Source organism: Hippopotamus amphibius, chromosome 3 (genome assembly GCF_030028045.1).
Source record: "Hippopotamus amphibius kiboko isolate mHipAmp2 chromosome 3, mHipAmp2.hap2, whole genome shotgun sequence".
In the NCBI taxonomy this organism is placed as follows: domain Eukaryota; kingdom Metazoa; phylum Chordata; class Mammalia; order Artiodactyla; family Hippopotamidae; genus Hippopotamus; species Hippopotamus amphibius.
Window position 1 is genome coordinate 45,161,155 of NC_080188.1, and position 16,963 is coordinate 45,178,117.

Genomic DNA, 16,963 nt, shown 5'->3' on the forward strand with positions numbered 1-16,963 from the left:
GTAAGGAAAGAGGGAACTTGAGAGCACAGCAAAGGCAAGGCGTTAAGACTCATTAAACAGGGAACTGATCTTGTTTTGGCTAGTACAGAAACCAGGGAAGATGGAAGATATTGGTCAGACAAGTACTAGAGAAAAAGAGACTGAACCTTATAAGAGCAGTCTAATAAATGGGGACTAAGGAATAAAGAACAGAGGTTATGCTGAAGGAGAGAAGGAAGACTGAGTCTAATGAAGTTGTAAGATATTTAAAAACCCAAGGAAAGAAATGGAAATGGTCCTTAGTCAACTAAAATACAAGTACTACCACAGAAGAAGTTTAAAGAAAGGCTGTGGAAGTGAGTGTATATGTATATGTGCATGTGCACATGCATGATGCAGGAATGGGTTGCAGGGAGGCAGCTGGATGTTTTTAATCCTGTTCTTTCTTCTGGCCATCTCTCCTCTCCCCATATAAATGAGAATAAACAGTTAAAGTATTTTTATATTATGACAAGTATCTGTCATATTTCCTAAAAAATTATATGCTTTAAAAAAATTTTTATATGAAAACACCTGGAACACATAGGGAGAATTTAATTGTTTTTGTTTGGTAAACAAATCAACAGAAAAACTACTTTACAAACCTCCGATAATTCTGATCAGCATAAAAATTATACAACTGGCAAATCACTGTTAATAACTATGCCCAAGAACATCAAGTAAATTTTGATAGCATATCAAAAATTTTAAAATATTCATTGGCATGGAATGTCCATTCTTCATTTAATTGAATAAAGAACACATAATTCTATACATTCTTTAGTAGTTCAATTGACATAACAGAAAGAACACCATTATGATCTAGATTAATGGCCATTAAATAATATCAAATTTGGGATCTGGAGCTACTGTGCTTCTATTTTCCTAAGATACTTACTGTTTTTAAAATTACACTCCCAATTATCATAACCAGCTAATGGTGATTTATAGTAATTTTCAAATCTATGGGAAAAATGTATACTTCTTAATATAAGAATTTTTATAGTTCTTACTAACAATTAATAGCATTTTTTCCGATGTAGTAGTTACCGCACTGTCTGAGATTAGCAGAGACTTCCATCCCACATACTACTGTTGAGATGATACTAAAAGAGGACTGGGAAACTTTAGAGCAATTTCTAAGTACAAAATCTGTCTCATTAGCTGGTTTCTTAATTTCTGAATGCTAGCTAAATATCTCAACACTATACAATTTAGTTTTCTTTTATTCTTTTAAAAGATTAAAGTTAAATTATGTATAATCTCACCATAATATATAATGCTACTTAAACAGTTTCAAAATTAGAAAAAATTCAATCATCCTTTAAGTATAGACCAAAGAATTAAAAGGGGGGAAGAAAGCAGATGAAAATTATCAAAATTCACCTATTTACTCCCTTTGTTTTTCCCTGTTCCTTACTTTTCCGGTTCTTTTTTTTTTTTAAATAAAATTATTCTTTTCAGTATAGTATTCTTATGGCTTATAATCCTATAAAATCTCATTCTACTACTTTGTTACAGAACTTAAAACTAGAACCATTAAAACAACCTCCTAAACTATTTTTTTTTGCCACTGAAACTAATTAAAATGGAAAAAAATTTCTCTAGCTACCTATTTGAAGATGTTATTTATGATACTATCAGGGGACCACACCTTCCCATAACAGAATTAGAAAGAAACTATATATTAACACTCACAGGGGATAAATCACTGACATACAGTACGATCAAACCTTATTTGGTTTGGTACTTTATTATTGTTGTAAAAGTGTTTACGTTTTTTGTTTTTTAAAAATATCCATCAGGTTTGAAGTCTGATCCATTAGGATATTTCTGTTTACAAAAAACTTTCTGATGTATCCTACTAGTTTTGCACTTCCAACTTCTATCAATTCCCCAGTGTATTGGTGTGAATACAGAAGCAAAAGGGCCAAAATTCTATCAGTATTCTGAACTTAAAGAGAAAAAACAAAAACAAAAACAAATAAAAAAAATCAAACATCAACCCGACTACTGAAAAACCTAGATTCCCAGCCTACCCACCTAAGCCAGAAAGTTTCAGCCACTTGCATTGAATGAGCTAATCTTTAATTGGACCTGTATCCATCTGACAACTTCTGATATTGAACTAATATATCTAAAGATATACATGGGTCAAGAGTCCAGAAATAGTTCTCAAGTTGGGTAACGGCAAAAAATTCTGGCACACTCTTACTCGCCTTAAGCAAATCATATTTGATACCTGCTCGTAACAATATAAACCCACCTGCCATGATGTCATCCAGCGTGTCATTGAGGGTCTGAGCAGGGCTGGCTACCATTAACCCTTGTTGTGTTTCTGTCAGAATTCCTTGCCCCAGCCCTGCCAACTGTGCTTGGCCCAGTACTGGCTGTCCAACTATCACTCCTTGCAGTTCTGTAAGATTTGCGATGGACCCTGGAGGCAAGGGACCTGCCGCCAGAGGCAAAGCTTGAGGCATGGCCAGAGGCTGGATTGGTGCAAAACCCATCTGAGCAGCAGTCTGCTGGGGTTCATCTTTAAGCAAAACGGGATCCACTTGCTGTAACCGTGCATAGTCTCCCTCGGAAAGCTGTTCTCCAACCCCAACAGGAGTTAGCAGTCCCAGATGTTGGCAAGACTGTTGCTGCTGCTGCTGAAGTTGAATTCTTTGAGCTTTAACCTCTAGATACTGCTTTTTTAGCTGCTGCTGAGTTTTCAGTTGTAACTCTCGTTCTACTTTCTGTAGTTCCTCCAAAATCTTTTGCTTCTTCTGAATTTGTTCCTCCCTTGTTTTGTTCAGCTCCTCAATCTTCTCCTTGGTAAGTTGGTCAGCGTGAGCCAGTTCCAAGGACTGCAGCTGTGCATTCTTTTCTATGGCTTCTTTTATCCTCTGTTCCAGTTCTGTTAACTTTCCCTGAGCCTCTTCTACAATGCTCTCTGGAGACTGATTGGTGATGTAACCCTGTACATCCTGGCTGTTTGCTGGCAAATGGCTGCTGGACTTTTGTTTAGAAGCAGCTGTGTGAAAAAGAAACCCCCTCAGAAGTGCACATGAATGGCATCCTCACTACAGAGTTACTGTTGGGAGGTTTAGTGCCAACAGTTATGCACCAAGTTATTATATCCACAGAAGGTGAAAATGCACTGTTAAGGAGTTAAAAACAAATCCACCTTCTTCATCATAAATATAAAATGTATGTATTTTATGTGCATAGAGTAATCTTTGGGAAATTAATTTCAGAATTTTAAAAATATCACATGGCTAAAATTAGACAATAGAGGGATGCAGGTTTGTGACAACTAAGTGGTGCAATTAAAGTAAAATCTAAGGCTATGTGTAGATAGATACCTCATCTGGTCATAAAGATGTAAAAACTTATCATAAGAACAGAAAAATAATGCTAAATTATTAAGATGTAGGGAAAACTTAAACCTCTAAGTCAAGGTTTTTCTACATTTAATAGTCTGTGCCTTTTAAACACACACACATACACACAAAGAGTACTCAAACCACTGAGAAGTACCAGGAAATAAAAATCCAACCAAAATATATGTCTTTGTTGGGGCCTACCATCTTCAAGACTGATAAAAGTAAGATAGAAATTCACATATTCACAAAGCTACCTGGCCAGTAGAGAACTGGGATTCAGTTTCCCTGGAAGAAAAGATGCTGAACTATGACATCCACTGTATCTTCTGACAGCCAGGTGAATAAACATATCTGGCTATCAGCATAGCAATCACTTGCTTGCTATACCAATTGAAAAAGGTGCCAAGGCTCTAGATTGGTAGTGGTAATTGAAAAGAACTGGTGAAAATACTTAGTATTCTTGTTGGTAAAATAATATAGGTAGCCAAAAACCAAAAAATTAAAACCACATTGGTTCCTCAGGTAAAACTTTCTAAAAAGAAAAACTGATTCAAACTGGTAGCTGTAATCTTTTGGGACATAACTTATGAACATGCATGATATAACATCCACAAGTCAAATATGGACCTCAGAGTTCTAGAGAAACAAACAACCATATCAGAAGTACCTTTGAATTCTTGGTTGAGAAAAGGTATTCCAGATATAAAATCTATATTAAACCAGTTATTCTAAAATAAAATTTAATTTTGATCTAGCTTATTAATCTTATGCCTTATATCTCTACAGAAATTTTAGTAATTTATAAAAATGTCACCCAATTATACCCAGCCTAACATTTTAACATGAATAGAAATGACTAGTTATTAAAGGAAATCATGGATAATCAGAATTGCATCAAAGATGAGCATCTGAATTTCTACTTCTAATACTTTTGATTCCAGCACGAATTAGTGTTCTTAACTATGTTCTCTCACAATAACATGCTTTTTACATTGTTAAAAAGAAAATCTTCAATTATGCCAACCTAGTAAAATTCATTTTTTGTGGAAAATAATTTTAAATGGCTAGTTTTTTATTTTTTTTCAATCTTATCACTTTTACTTGGACAATCTGTACGTCTTTGGAAGTATAACTGACCTTTATTCCTGATGGGAAGAGTAGTGGCAACATTGGCAGGTGGTTTGTCAGGCTCCTGGGGTGGGACAACCATGGGCAGTGCTTGAACTGGTACACGAGGAGCCTAAGACAAATGAAACTGATTATATATATTTGCTTTACCTACACTTTCCATTACATAATTTGCTTTAAATGAAGAATAAGTTACAAAGATCCATTCAAAATATTTTTTAATATGACAATCTCAGGTTACATATTTACTTAAAATACGCTGGTATCAAATAATTTTCCATGACTTTTTTTGGAGGGGTGGGGGGGCCGTGCCACTCAGCTTGCAGGATCTTAGTGCCCCAACCAGGGATGCAACGTGGGACCCAGCACTGAAAGCACTGAGTCCCAACCATTGGACCACCAGGGAATTCCCTCCATGACATTTTTTTTTAACTGACTTTGAAATCAAAAGGTTATTCTGGCCATAGTAAGAAAGCAAAGCAAAATCCTATCAATCTAGAATCTGAATATTATATCAGATGTTCATTAACCAAATCAAGTATCTTACATATAAAGAAAACTACATATTATAGCAAAAAACAATCTAGTTAACCTGAAACTATGAGTGCAAAAAGGATAAAGATGATATAATATAATCTTACCCTATTTAAATCGTGGGATGGGGGGGTTAACTGAGTGACATCTGGTGGAGGGGCTGAAAGCAAGTTATTAGGATAGTCCAAAAGATAGCAAACAACACTTGTATGACCACCTTTTGCTGCTTCTATCAACATAGTTGAGCCATCCTAAAAGAGTGAATATGGAAGGGAAAAAAATTTTTTTAAAGTTAACTTAGAGAACCATTAAGGAAGATAAAGCCCACAGGCCCCAGACACATTAAAGGTTTAGGTTTAGTAAAGAACACTTTCCTCTAAAAACAGAAGAAAATGAACACATTTAGAACGCCAATACAAGTGGAACTTGTAGATAGTAACTTCTTATGCTCCAGACTGAAGATTAATTCACAATGCCATCTGAAACATTTGTGTTACATACTTTTAAACGGTGAGTAGGATCTGCGCCATGAGCCAAAAGTAGTTCTACCACTGCCAGATGACCCCCTGCACAAGCCAGGGACAGTACAGTATGGTCATTATTAGCTGTGGTTCTATTCACATTTGCTCCTAAAAGAGACAAGGCATGAAAAATCATGTTAATAAAGTGTTGTTTCTTAAATTATGGTAAACTTCAAAATCAAAGAGTAGCGAGAACAGTATAATGAAGCCCCACATACCCATTACCCAGCTTCAATGATTATAAACATGGCTAATCTCATTTCATATATACCCACATCCATTCTCCTCTCCCACCTTAAATTATTCCAAAACAAATCCCAGACAAACATGATATAATTTCATCCATAAATGTTTCAGTATGTACCATTAAAAGATAAGGATAAAAGTATATATTACTCCTAATACAATCACCCTTTTAAAAAAGTAAAATATAAAATTTTATCCACATTTTAATATCTTCAGTGGGAAAGATGACTAAAACCCAATAAAAAAATAAACCACACTGCCCTGTATAGGCCAAATATGGAGTGAATTAAAAAACAGGAAGTAATAGTATTATCTTTTTTCATTGGGAAATATCTGAGAATGAAAACAGGTATATTTCCCCCTTAATATCAATTCACCCCTGATTTGGAGCACTGTGCTAGGCATGTGGGAAATGGAAATAAAAAAGCACGAAGAAACTGGAATCAGATTCATTAAAATTAACCAAAGAAGAGAGGAGATGATAACTGAAAATAATTTCATTCTTGAGAATACTGAGTTATTTATAAACAGAAGTGTTCAAATTGCCTAAAATAATTTGACCAGTAAGTTATTTCTGATTTATTTTCTTTATCCACAAACAATATCAAACTTTAGTATTTTTGGTAAGAAGGAAATGGCATATATTGCCTTTTTAATTGCATATGTTCTACATAGTCTCACTTTTACCAATGTTGAGTTGAAAGTAAAATCTTTAATCTCCTATACTTAAGAATATAATGAAACCTCTAATCTCCTATATTTTTATAAAATATTTACTTATTTATTTATTTTTATTTATTGGCTGCGTTGGGTCTTTGTTGCTGCGTGCCAGCTTACTGTAGTTGTGGAGAGCAGGGGCTGCTCTTCATTGCAGTGCGCAGGCTTCTTATTGCAGTGGCTTCTCTTGCTGCGGAGCACTGGCTCTAAGGTGTGTGGGCTTCAGTAGTTGCGGTGCATGGGCTCCCAGGAGCTGTGGCTCGGGGGCTCTAGAGCACAGAGTCAGCAGTTGTGGCGCATGGGCTTAGTTGCTCTGGGGCATGTGGGATCTTCCCGGACCAGGGCTCGAACCCGTGTCCCCTGCATTGGCAGGTGGATTCTTAACTACTGCACCACCAGAGAAGCCCTCTAATCTCCTATATTTAAGTTTATGAAGAACTTTCAATTGAATTTATATAGTAAATACCTAAGAAGTAATTTAAAGGAAGAAATATGCTACTTTTGTTATTAAGGATTTTGGTATTCAAAGTAGAATAAATGACCATAAATGAAAATGTGTTTTTGAAATATTTGTTCCATTTCAATTTTAAGCCTTCTGGGAGGTGGGGTGTGTGTGCTATATTTATGACCACCTCTCTATATTTTACAAAGAAGGAAACTTAGGCCCAAGGAAACATAAAGTAAAAAAGTGACCTGCCCTCAAGTTAATCAGTGGCAGAAACAATATAAAATTCCAGGTTTCAAGATACATCATTACATGAACAGAAGACACTTCAAGCTATATAAATCCTTGAAGTTTTACAGAGATATTTTTCTTTATTGAAATGTTTTCAACAAGGGTGGTACTTGGTATGACAACTCTTCACTGTTTGGAATGATTCTGTGTTGCAGGATGTTTATCAACTAACTACCCACTCACAAAATCTCAGTAGCATCCCTCCACCATGTAATACAACTCGAAACGTCCTTTTCCTCTAAATTTCTTAGTACCCAAGGGCAGAGGATAGATACCTCTGGAAAAAAACTACTTACACAAACCTACCTTTACTAATTAGGAACTGAACGGTACAAACATGACCAGCTCTTGCAGCTTTCATTAAAGGAGTTCTTCCACCTTCAGATTCATGCTCCTGTTTAAAAAACACAGACTTAATTGATATTTAATTTCTAGCGAACAATTTTTCTTTTTCATGAGAATCAAAAGGAAACAAAATGGACTAATTTCAGAATCTAAATATATTACATAATATGCTTTAAAGTAAATCAAGGAATACATTTTTTAATTTAAGCAATCTCAAATTAGATACATGTTCTATGGAAATATTGATAAATTAAGAAATGGAGTTATATTCATATGACTGTTATGCCCTCATCTAAATCCATCCAGGTAATTTTTCACTCTCTCTCTACAAAAAGGATTGTGGAACATGAACAGTGAATGGTACGCTAGCAAAGCCCTCTCCAATCGATCAACACTATCAACATTATCTTCCTCCACCACAAGTGATTTTCTCTTTGTAAGTTTGTATCCCATCAGAATGAATTTCTCTAAGCACATCACTCTCCGTCTTTATAGACTTCCCATTATCTCTATTTCACCTTACATAAAAATAACAAGGCTAGTGATAATTTAAATATCTCTAATACCATCAATTATATGATATTACCAGAGATTTCTGGGTTTCAAAAGGATAGATAACCAGTTGCATTCTTGCAATTCAGAATATCAGCATAGGAAAAATTTTCAGATCTTACAGTATAAAGGTTTGAGAAAAAAATACCTTTTATAAGGCATGTTATATGTCAATATCTTTTACACCTATATCTGATGATTTTTCTCTTAAGTCATACACTAAGTTGTTTTAATTGCAATCAGCTAAGTAAGATTACATTGCCGTATGTTTCATAGTCGCCATGGTAAACACTGGAAATACAGTTCCTAAGCTGAAGAAGCTCAAAACCTAATAAGAGAAATATGTGCATAACTAGCTAGAATATAATGTGCATCATAAGTTCTTCATGAGTTGTACCAACAAAGGCAGAGCTGAAAGAGGCCACAATAGTAATCTAATTTAACCCTCTCCTTTCATAAATGAGGAAAAAGAAGTTAAATAAATTTTAAGTTTAAGAAACCAGTTAATTGACGAGTCTGTTTCTGTCTGCATGTGAATTTCTGTCATAAACTATAAACTTCTGCAGGAAAACACATTAGCTTAATAATCTCAAAGCCATGAACACATGGGTGCTTACGTTTTAACTAAAACCTACCTTTCTTCTCCCTCACAGGTGAAACTGGAAGAATGACTGTTTTCCCCACACACAACTGCTTTATTCTTTCCTACCTCTCAGGCTGTACTTATATAAAATAACATCTCAGATGATGTCTTCCCCTCTTCTGAGCTTTTTTTACTGTCTGTCCTTTCCCTATGACATCTCTTTATAACCTACCATGTAATGACCTCAGTATTTCATCCTTCTTACTAAATTAAAAGTTATTTGAGGGAAAATATTATGTATTGAATACTTATCTTTTTAATAATTTATTTAGTAATGCTTTGAATGGTATAGGTTCAATTCATTTCCTGAAGTATGGTGAAATGCCTCTAAGCCATATTTACCTTTTTATAACAAATCAGAAAAGCTTCTAAAAATAGCTAAGTACTTAAGAGAAATTTTGTATTAATTATTACAATTAATTATTAACATATCAAACACAAAATTTTCCCTTTTTTGTAATGGGAAAAGGAGTAATAGATTGGACAGTCCTGCTAACAAGGAAAATAAGAATGGACACCAAACAGCATAGGGAAAAAAAATGACTAAATGAGATAAAGAATGGAAAAAAGGCCAACATAAAATTAGAAGTAAAGAAATACCTTTTGCCTATAATCTCCATAGGATTTTCAATTAATTTCTTGTCTTAGTTTTAAATATTAAGATTTAAAAAGTGACATAGCTTACCAGATCTGCTCCTGCCTGAAGTAAGACATCTGCTACATCAGTATGACCATTTTCGCAGGCATATGTTAGTGCTGTATCCCCTGTTGCTGTTGTTGCATGAACATTAGCTCCTGCAGTAGTGTTAGATACACAGCCTTAATAAAAGAATCATAAGACACAAATGTGGATACTGAAATTTCTTCTAGAAAAGCCATATCTCCTCAAATTAGACAAAATAGCCTTATCCATTTCTAGAAATAGAGAATATTGTCAGCATCTTTAAAAGCAAAAAAGAAAAAAAATTAGAAATAGATTACTGCCTAAAATTAAAACTGCAGATACTTCAAACAGCAATAAGGTAAATTATTTATTCAGAATACACATAAAAATTTATATTATTTTTCTATACAGATTCAGTGCATCATATATCAGAAAAAAAATTATTTGCACTGCAATATTTTTACTTAAATAAATCATGTTGAGAAAAAAAACTCCCAAATGCAAAAATACCTACCTGCAGCTAATAAGTATTTAACTAACTCCAAATGACCCTCTTGAGCAGCTTCCATTAAAGGGGTAGAACACCCTAGTTCTATATCAGCTCCTGCCTTAATTAGAAAGTCTGCTACTTCCAGAAAGCCTCCACAGCAAGCCAAAGTCAAGGCAGTTTCTTGAGTTTCTTCCGTCTGTGCATTGATATTTGCTCCTAAAATAAAGATTCTAATTACTTGTAAGAAAGTCATGAACTAATTCCAGAGATAAGCAAAACATGATTATTTCCTAATAAACTATACTTCAAAAATGAACATTTATATTAATTCACTAAATGATAAAGCACCTCTCCCCTCTCAAGGAGGCAGTTAAAAATAAAGAAAACGATCAAAACCACATCTACTGGTCCACATTTGATGTACACTGCTGGAATAAGATTTATTCAGCCAGAAGGTATCAGTCGTGTGATTTAAGGACTTAGAAAATAAGCCACATTCCCTTGTTATAAAGATTCAAAATAATGATGATAAAGATGTTGATGAAAATAATTATAGATAATATTTAATATGCTATTATTTGTCAGGCAATATTTAAAGCATTTTACATATTATTGTTAGCTCCATTCTTACAGCTAAGGAAACTGAGATTCACTTGCTCAAGGTAACAACATTATCATCATCACTACTGCCACCATCACCACAGCTAAGACTTAACAGGCACTATATGACAAACAGTGTTCTAAAAGTCTTCTAGACACCTACAGACTCTCACAACAACCCTACAGACAACAAAATTGAGGCACAGAAGGTTAGAAACTTGCCTAAAGTTACAAAACCAACAAGCACTGGATTTGTGATTCAAACCGAAGAAGTCTGCTCCAAAAATTATGTTTTTAAAATCCTAGTCAATATTACTGCTCAGTAAAAAGGTGTTTTAAAAATGTGCCATTCCTCTTAAATTTAAATTTGTCCAAACAAAATCTTTACTACTAAAAGAGATATAAAATCAGGCTATAAATATGGATAGAGATGGGATATTACTTCTAAACTTAAGGTATCTTAATATAGTAAAGTAACTTTCACTTTTCCCAAAAGAGAAGCCCACTGTGTACTGAGCTCCTTGATAACTTCTTATACGTGCATTCTCATCAAGTTATTCCTTATGGCAAGATTTCCCATACTGTACTTTATGAATCACTGGAAACATCAAATATTTATTAATAGGTATTCTACCCTAAGAGGCACTCTCTCAATATATTAGTTGCAGAAATGAAGAATCTCATATATGTCCTTTCATAACCAACAACCTACCCCACCCCCAGTTCTGTTTTTATTCATACAGCATACAATCACTCTGAAAGCTCTTAAATATTAAAGAAGTCCATTTGATTTTATTTAGCATAGTATGGGAACCATTTTCAAAGCAAATACTTTATCTTTAGTTTTTGCAACAGCACCACATTACGAGTCTACTAGAAAAATGAAGTAATGAAATTCAATTTTATAAAATTATAATCTTACATTTTACACATTTATGCATTAGTGTCTTGATTGGTATTGGTTACCTTGGCCTAAAAGTAATGCCACCATTTCTTCATGTCCTTCACGAGCGGCTTCCATCAATGGTGTATAACCTTCATCATTGACCTCTTCCAGGCTAGCTCCTCTTTCAATAAGTAAAGCCGCAAGTTCCACGTGCCCACCACATGCAGCCAAAGTCAATGGTGATTCAAATGAATCAGCAGGCATGTTCACTTGGGCACCACTGTCAAGAAGTAACCTAGCTACTTCAACATGGCCATCCTGATTACAATGAAATTTAAAAAATGAATCAGCATCATTAAAAAAAATTTTTAAATACTTCATAATTGCTATGCAATTACGTTTACTGCTCTCAATTCAAATAAGAATTAATAAATTTACATTTAATAGTTAAGCAAGTATTTATTAAGACCTATCTACAATATATTTCTTTAGTATTTACTCTCATAGTAAACAGAAATTGAGGATACAAAATATGTAGAAAAGTATCTTCAATCGAAAAGCTTATTAACCATCAGGAAAAGAAAACCAGTAATAAGAGATTACTGTGAGATAATATCAACACTGCCGAGAAAATACTGGAAGAGTATTAGAGTTGAAAACTTCCCTAACATGGGAAAGGAAATAGCTACCCAAGTCCCGGAAGCGCAGAGAGTCCCAGGCAGGACAAACCCAAGGAGAAACACGCCAAGGCATATAGTAGTCAAATTGACAAAAATTTGAGACAGAGAAAAGTTATTAAAAGCAACAAGAGAAAAACGACAAGTAACATACAAGGGAACTCCCATAAGGTTAACAGCTGATTTCTCAGCAGAAACTCTGCAAGCCAGAAGGGAGTCGCACGATATATTTAAAGTGATGACAGAGAAGAACCTACAACCAAGAATACTCTACCCAGCAAGGATCTCATTCAGATTTGACAGAGAAATCAAAAGTTTTACAGACAAGCAACAGCCAAGAGAATTCAGCACCACCAAACCAGCCTTACAACAAATGCTAAAGGAACTTCTCTAAGCAGGAAACATAAGAGAACAAAAGGACCTACAGAAACAAAACAAAACAATTAAGAAAATGGTAACAGGAACATGCATATCGATAATCACCTTGAATGTAAATGGACTAAATGCACCAAGCAAGACACAGACTGGCTGAATGGATACAACAACAAGACCCATATATATGCTGTCTACAAGAGACCCACTTCAGACCTAGGGACGCATACAGACTGAAAGTGAGGGGATGGAAAAAGATATTCCATGCGAATGGAAATCAAAAGAAAGCTGGAGTAGTGATACTCATATCAGATAAAATAGACTTTAAAATAAAAAATGTTACAAGAGACAAGAAAGGACACTACATAAAGATTGAGGGATCAATCCAAGAAGAAGAGATAACAATTATAAATATATATGCACCCAATATAGGAGCACCTCAATACGTAAGGCAAATGCTAACAACTATGAAAGAGGAAATCGACAGTAACAAAATCATAGTGGGGGACTTTAACACCCCACTTACACCCGTGGACAGATCATCCAGACAGAAAATTAATAAGGAAACATAAGCTTTAAATGACACAATAAATCAGCTGGATTTAATAGATATCTATAGGACATTACATCCAAAAACAGCAGATTACACATTCTTCTCAACACTGTATAGTATAAGTTTAAATGCTAAAAGGATAAAGTTTAGAAAGAGAAAGTAGGATTTTCATAGAAATCTTAAGGACAAATTTTTGACTAGGTAGAAAAAGAAAAATGCAACACTTTTTAGAGTGGGGGAATTGAGCATGAGGTGTTAGGGAAAGGGGAACACAATATGTACAAGGTACTTCCTTTGTTGTTCAAGAATCAAATGCCAGTGAAAATTAAGAAAAAAAACAAGAAGTTCTCCTTTGACATCCTCTGTCTTTTTTATTGGTCTCCCTTTCTCACAGCTTTCCTAATTACTGGCACCTACAAGGCTCACTTTTCCATTCTTTCTTCCTTTGATACACTCTGTCCTTCTATATTACCTCACAGACATCTCATCTTCTTTTAAGCACATCATGCCCATTTTTGCCTTGGTACCTGCTATATTACACAACTTTAATGTTTTATCACTATGGTTACTTTGCTGTTCCTTTAGCTCAGAATTTTCTCCCTCCATAAATAGTCAACTCCTACATTTCCTTTAAAGTCTGGTTTAAAACCTCAATCCCTTTGCAAGTCTCCAAACATATGGCCCCTATTAGTATCTTTCATCTACTTATAACATTTACTTCCACTGCATGCAGAGTAGGTCTACAGAATATTCCACTTTAATTTCTTAATCTATATATAGGTTGTTTCTCTAATGGAGGTGGCAAGGATGTTTTAAATTCCACATCATGGGGATATTACTGATGTGGTTTACACACATTATGTCATTTAATTCTCACAACAACCCTAGAGATGGATATTATCCTCATTTTAATAGAAAGGGAACTCAAAACTCTCCAAGAAAACTTGTTTATTCAAAAGAATAATTTACTAAAGTAAACACTGGTATGGCAATAAGAAAAACAAAAATAACTCAAGTCTTAAATGGCTACCTAATATTTTTTTAAATTAGTAATAAAAATTGAACATCCTTTCAATAATCATTCGCTGAAGAGAAGTTGAGACAAGAAAAAATTAATTTGGGTTTTATTTTACAATTGGTATGTTTTTGTCATAAATCTGTCTATAATGTTATTCTGGTTCACTTCTGTGCCACAAGTCATAGACTGAGATATAAAAGTTTAAGAGTACTATTATTATACATTTTCAAGTACAAACTAAAAAAAGTTCTTAAAAAAAGTTATTCAAGGCTGAGAAAAGACCATGATAGAGGATTCTGGGGAAGACAGAATCTTTGGGAAGGGATCTATGGGAAGGGAGAATGAAAGAGGGAGAATCGTGTAATAAAAATAATATTCTAATTTCAACTTTTTCATAAATTTTAAATTATGGGTTTAATGAACATGTCATACTTAGTATTATGTGCATACTCTGTGGATTATGTTCTCATCTTTAGTATCCTTGATCAATCTTTTAAAAAGTCACATTTTTTGCCAATTACATAAAACCAGTATAGTTATGTGAGACTAAGAAAATGAAGGTAGTGCTACAAAGCTTCAGAAAGCACCTCTGATAAAAGTTAATATTGTATAACTGGCTCTCAAAACTGATAAATCAGATAGCTGAGGTTCTAATCCACTATAAGTCATGATAAACAGAATCTCTGAACCCAAGGAAATGGCACTCACTATACACTGGCTCTGTCTCTACCTAATATATAAATATATTTCATGTATATACTTCACCAATCTTACCATGCAAGCCTCCATTAAAGCAGTGTGCATTTCATCTGTTTTATGCTCTTGATCTGCGCCTGCTTCCAAAAGAAATCGCACCATCTCTAGATGTCCTAAACCAAAAGTTTATAAGATTACTTAAAAAAATATTTTCTTATTCCAAAAAAATTAAATTACAATATTTTGAAGTTACAGTTAACTTACAGCAATAAATTTATTAGCATGATACTAAAGTCAGCTGCAAGCCACCCCTGACTGCCCAACACAAATATACAAGTGCTCTATGCTGTTCTGCTCCTTACTCTTTTACCCTAGAAACTGCTGTTATTAGAATCTTTGCTGCAGGTGAGCAAAGGTGGCACTAAAATGCAACACCCAGAATATCCCCGCTACAACCTTTTTAGAGCCCAGGCATGTCATAGTTACTTATACTATAGACTAAATTAGCTTTTGTGAACTAGTAGCCTGTGATGATAATCATCACTTAAGTTATTTCTATGAGGAAATGAGCTTTAAGTTTCATAACTAATTCACAGACATTTTAGGAACAACCTGCTTGTAAGCTGGAAACCGTATATATAAAAATATTCTTGAAACAACACTACATTTATTCATTTATTTAGATATAAACATACATATACACATACATATATATATACAAACATAAACATGTATTTATGTCGTTTCAAATAAACCATATGCTTCAGTTCAGATAAAGACTACCATATGAGTAGTTACAAAGAACATAAATTATATTTTAAAAAGGAATTCAGATACTATGTAAGGAACAATAGAAAAGTGACTAATTTTTTTCCAACTTTATCTGGAATGAGCTGCAGTCAATTCTCACTCAACTGGGAATGGAGGGAAGGAGTGGATGACGGAATCATAGATAAACAGTTAAAACAAAATTAACTTTGGTGAATAAGCGTAGCATCTGCCATACCTTGTTTTCACTAACAAACTACCTCTCCTTCCTCTCTGTCATTCTCCCTTCCCAAAGATCCACATCAGTGTTTAGTCTCAGCCTGAAATCTATCCCTTCCCCATCTCCTTCTTGTCAATCTGTATCCTACGAGACCTCACCAGAAATAGAGGAAAGTAAGAGTGTCCATGGATCCTTGGAAGTAGTAGAGATGTTCTCCACCAGCTCAGTTCTATACCCAGTTTCTCTAATGAAAGCCTGCAAGCCCCAACCTCAGCAGGGTGGGGCTACAAGCAAAGGAGAGAGGAAAGAGTAGTTATATATAGCCCCATCTCAAAGCTCACTGGCCAGCTGGGTCTCAGTAGTAAAATGGAGCCAGTTTCAGTTGCAAAAATATTTGTGAAAAGGTAAGAGAAAGCCACCCAATCAACCTGCCCTGGAGAGGCTGCCCCAAGGCTTAATTCCTCTGCTTTCAGTGAAGATCAACCTCTGCCTAACTACTAAACAGAAATGGAGACCAAAGAGACCTCAGCTGTGCTTCTAAGCACCCTTAATCTGAATTATCTGTAACACGAGATAAAAGTCCTTTAGAGCATATTTTTATATTTAACTTAAATTGTAGTCACTTATGCGTCTAAGGATTATTTTAGCCATGTTTTATAAGTGAAATCATTCCAAAGACCTAACAAAACCTTGGCCACTCTGAAATATTGATAGAATGAAACAAAACAACAGAAGGGCCAACACAAGGGAGGGAATCAAAGCCCTGGGTGCAAAATTTAAGGAGACAGTCACTCATAAGCTGATGTACCTGAAGATTTAGCCACTGAGAGTGAGTGCCTCCTTAAATTTTGTACCTTGTCTTGGAGAGCTTTTTCTTGATGCCTCTGGGTCAAAAACGTACCACTTATTTTATGATACAAACATGACACAGCTATAGATGGCAGAAAACAATGAAGTGAATGGCTATGCAGATATAAAATTTCATGTAATTTTCTTCTTAAAAAGTTTTTTAGTTTATAGCCATTTATCTGTCATAAAGGTTGATTCTGAAAAATGTCTGGCTCTGTGGCTATCTTTTTAGAATCTAGAATCTAGAGCACTAACTAGCTGAAGACAAGTATCTTTCCAGACAATTATCTCGGCATCCCCAAAAGAAGATATTTTACTCTACTATCAATATTTTCAGGTTGATTGACATCATTTAGAAT

At 34.6% G+C, this 16,963-nt stretch overlaps 1 protein-coding gene across 9 annotated transcripts in view; it reads right to left on the minus strand.

The window, feature by feature from the left end:
• The window catches only part of ANKRD17 (ankyrin repeat domain 17), a 167,864-nt gene that overhangs the window by 59,182 nt on the left and 91,719 nt on the right, over nucleotides 1-16,963 (minus strand). For 4 of the 9 annotated variants that reach the window (XM_057729151.1, XM_057729150.1, XM_057729154.1 and 1 more), the window contains exons 7-15: nucleotides 14,846-14,940; nucleotides 11,532-11,769; nucleotides 9,990-10,181; nucleotides 9,497-9,630; nucleotides 7,578-7,665; nucleotides 5,553-5,680; nucleotides 5,159-5,302; nucleotides 4,527-4,629; nucleotides 2,285-3,037 (exon numbers count right to left, since the gene is read on the minus strand). In XM_057729151.1, coding sequence (XP_057585134.1) covers nucleotides 2,285-3,037; nucleotides 4,527-4,629; nucleotides 5,159-5,302; nucleotides 5,553-5,680; nucleotides 7,578-7,665; nucleotides 9,497-9,630; nucleotides 9,990-10,181; nucleotides 11,532-11,769; nucleotides 14,846-14,940 — 1,875 coding nt within the window. The remainder of the gene's footprint in view (nucleotides 1-2,284; nucleotides 3,038-4,526; nucleotides 4,630-5,158; nucleotides 5,303-5,552; nucleotides 5,681-7,577; nucleotides 7,666-9,496; nucleotides 9,631-9,989; nucleotides 10,182-11,531; nucleotides 11,770-14,845; nucleotides 14,941-16,963) is intronic. The other 5 variants (XM_057729153.1, XM_057729152.1, XM_057729157.1 and 2 more) reach the window with 3 other exon arrangements.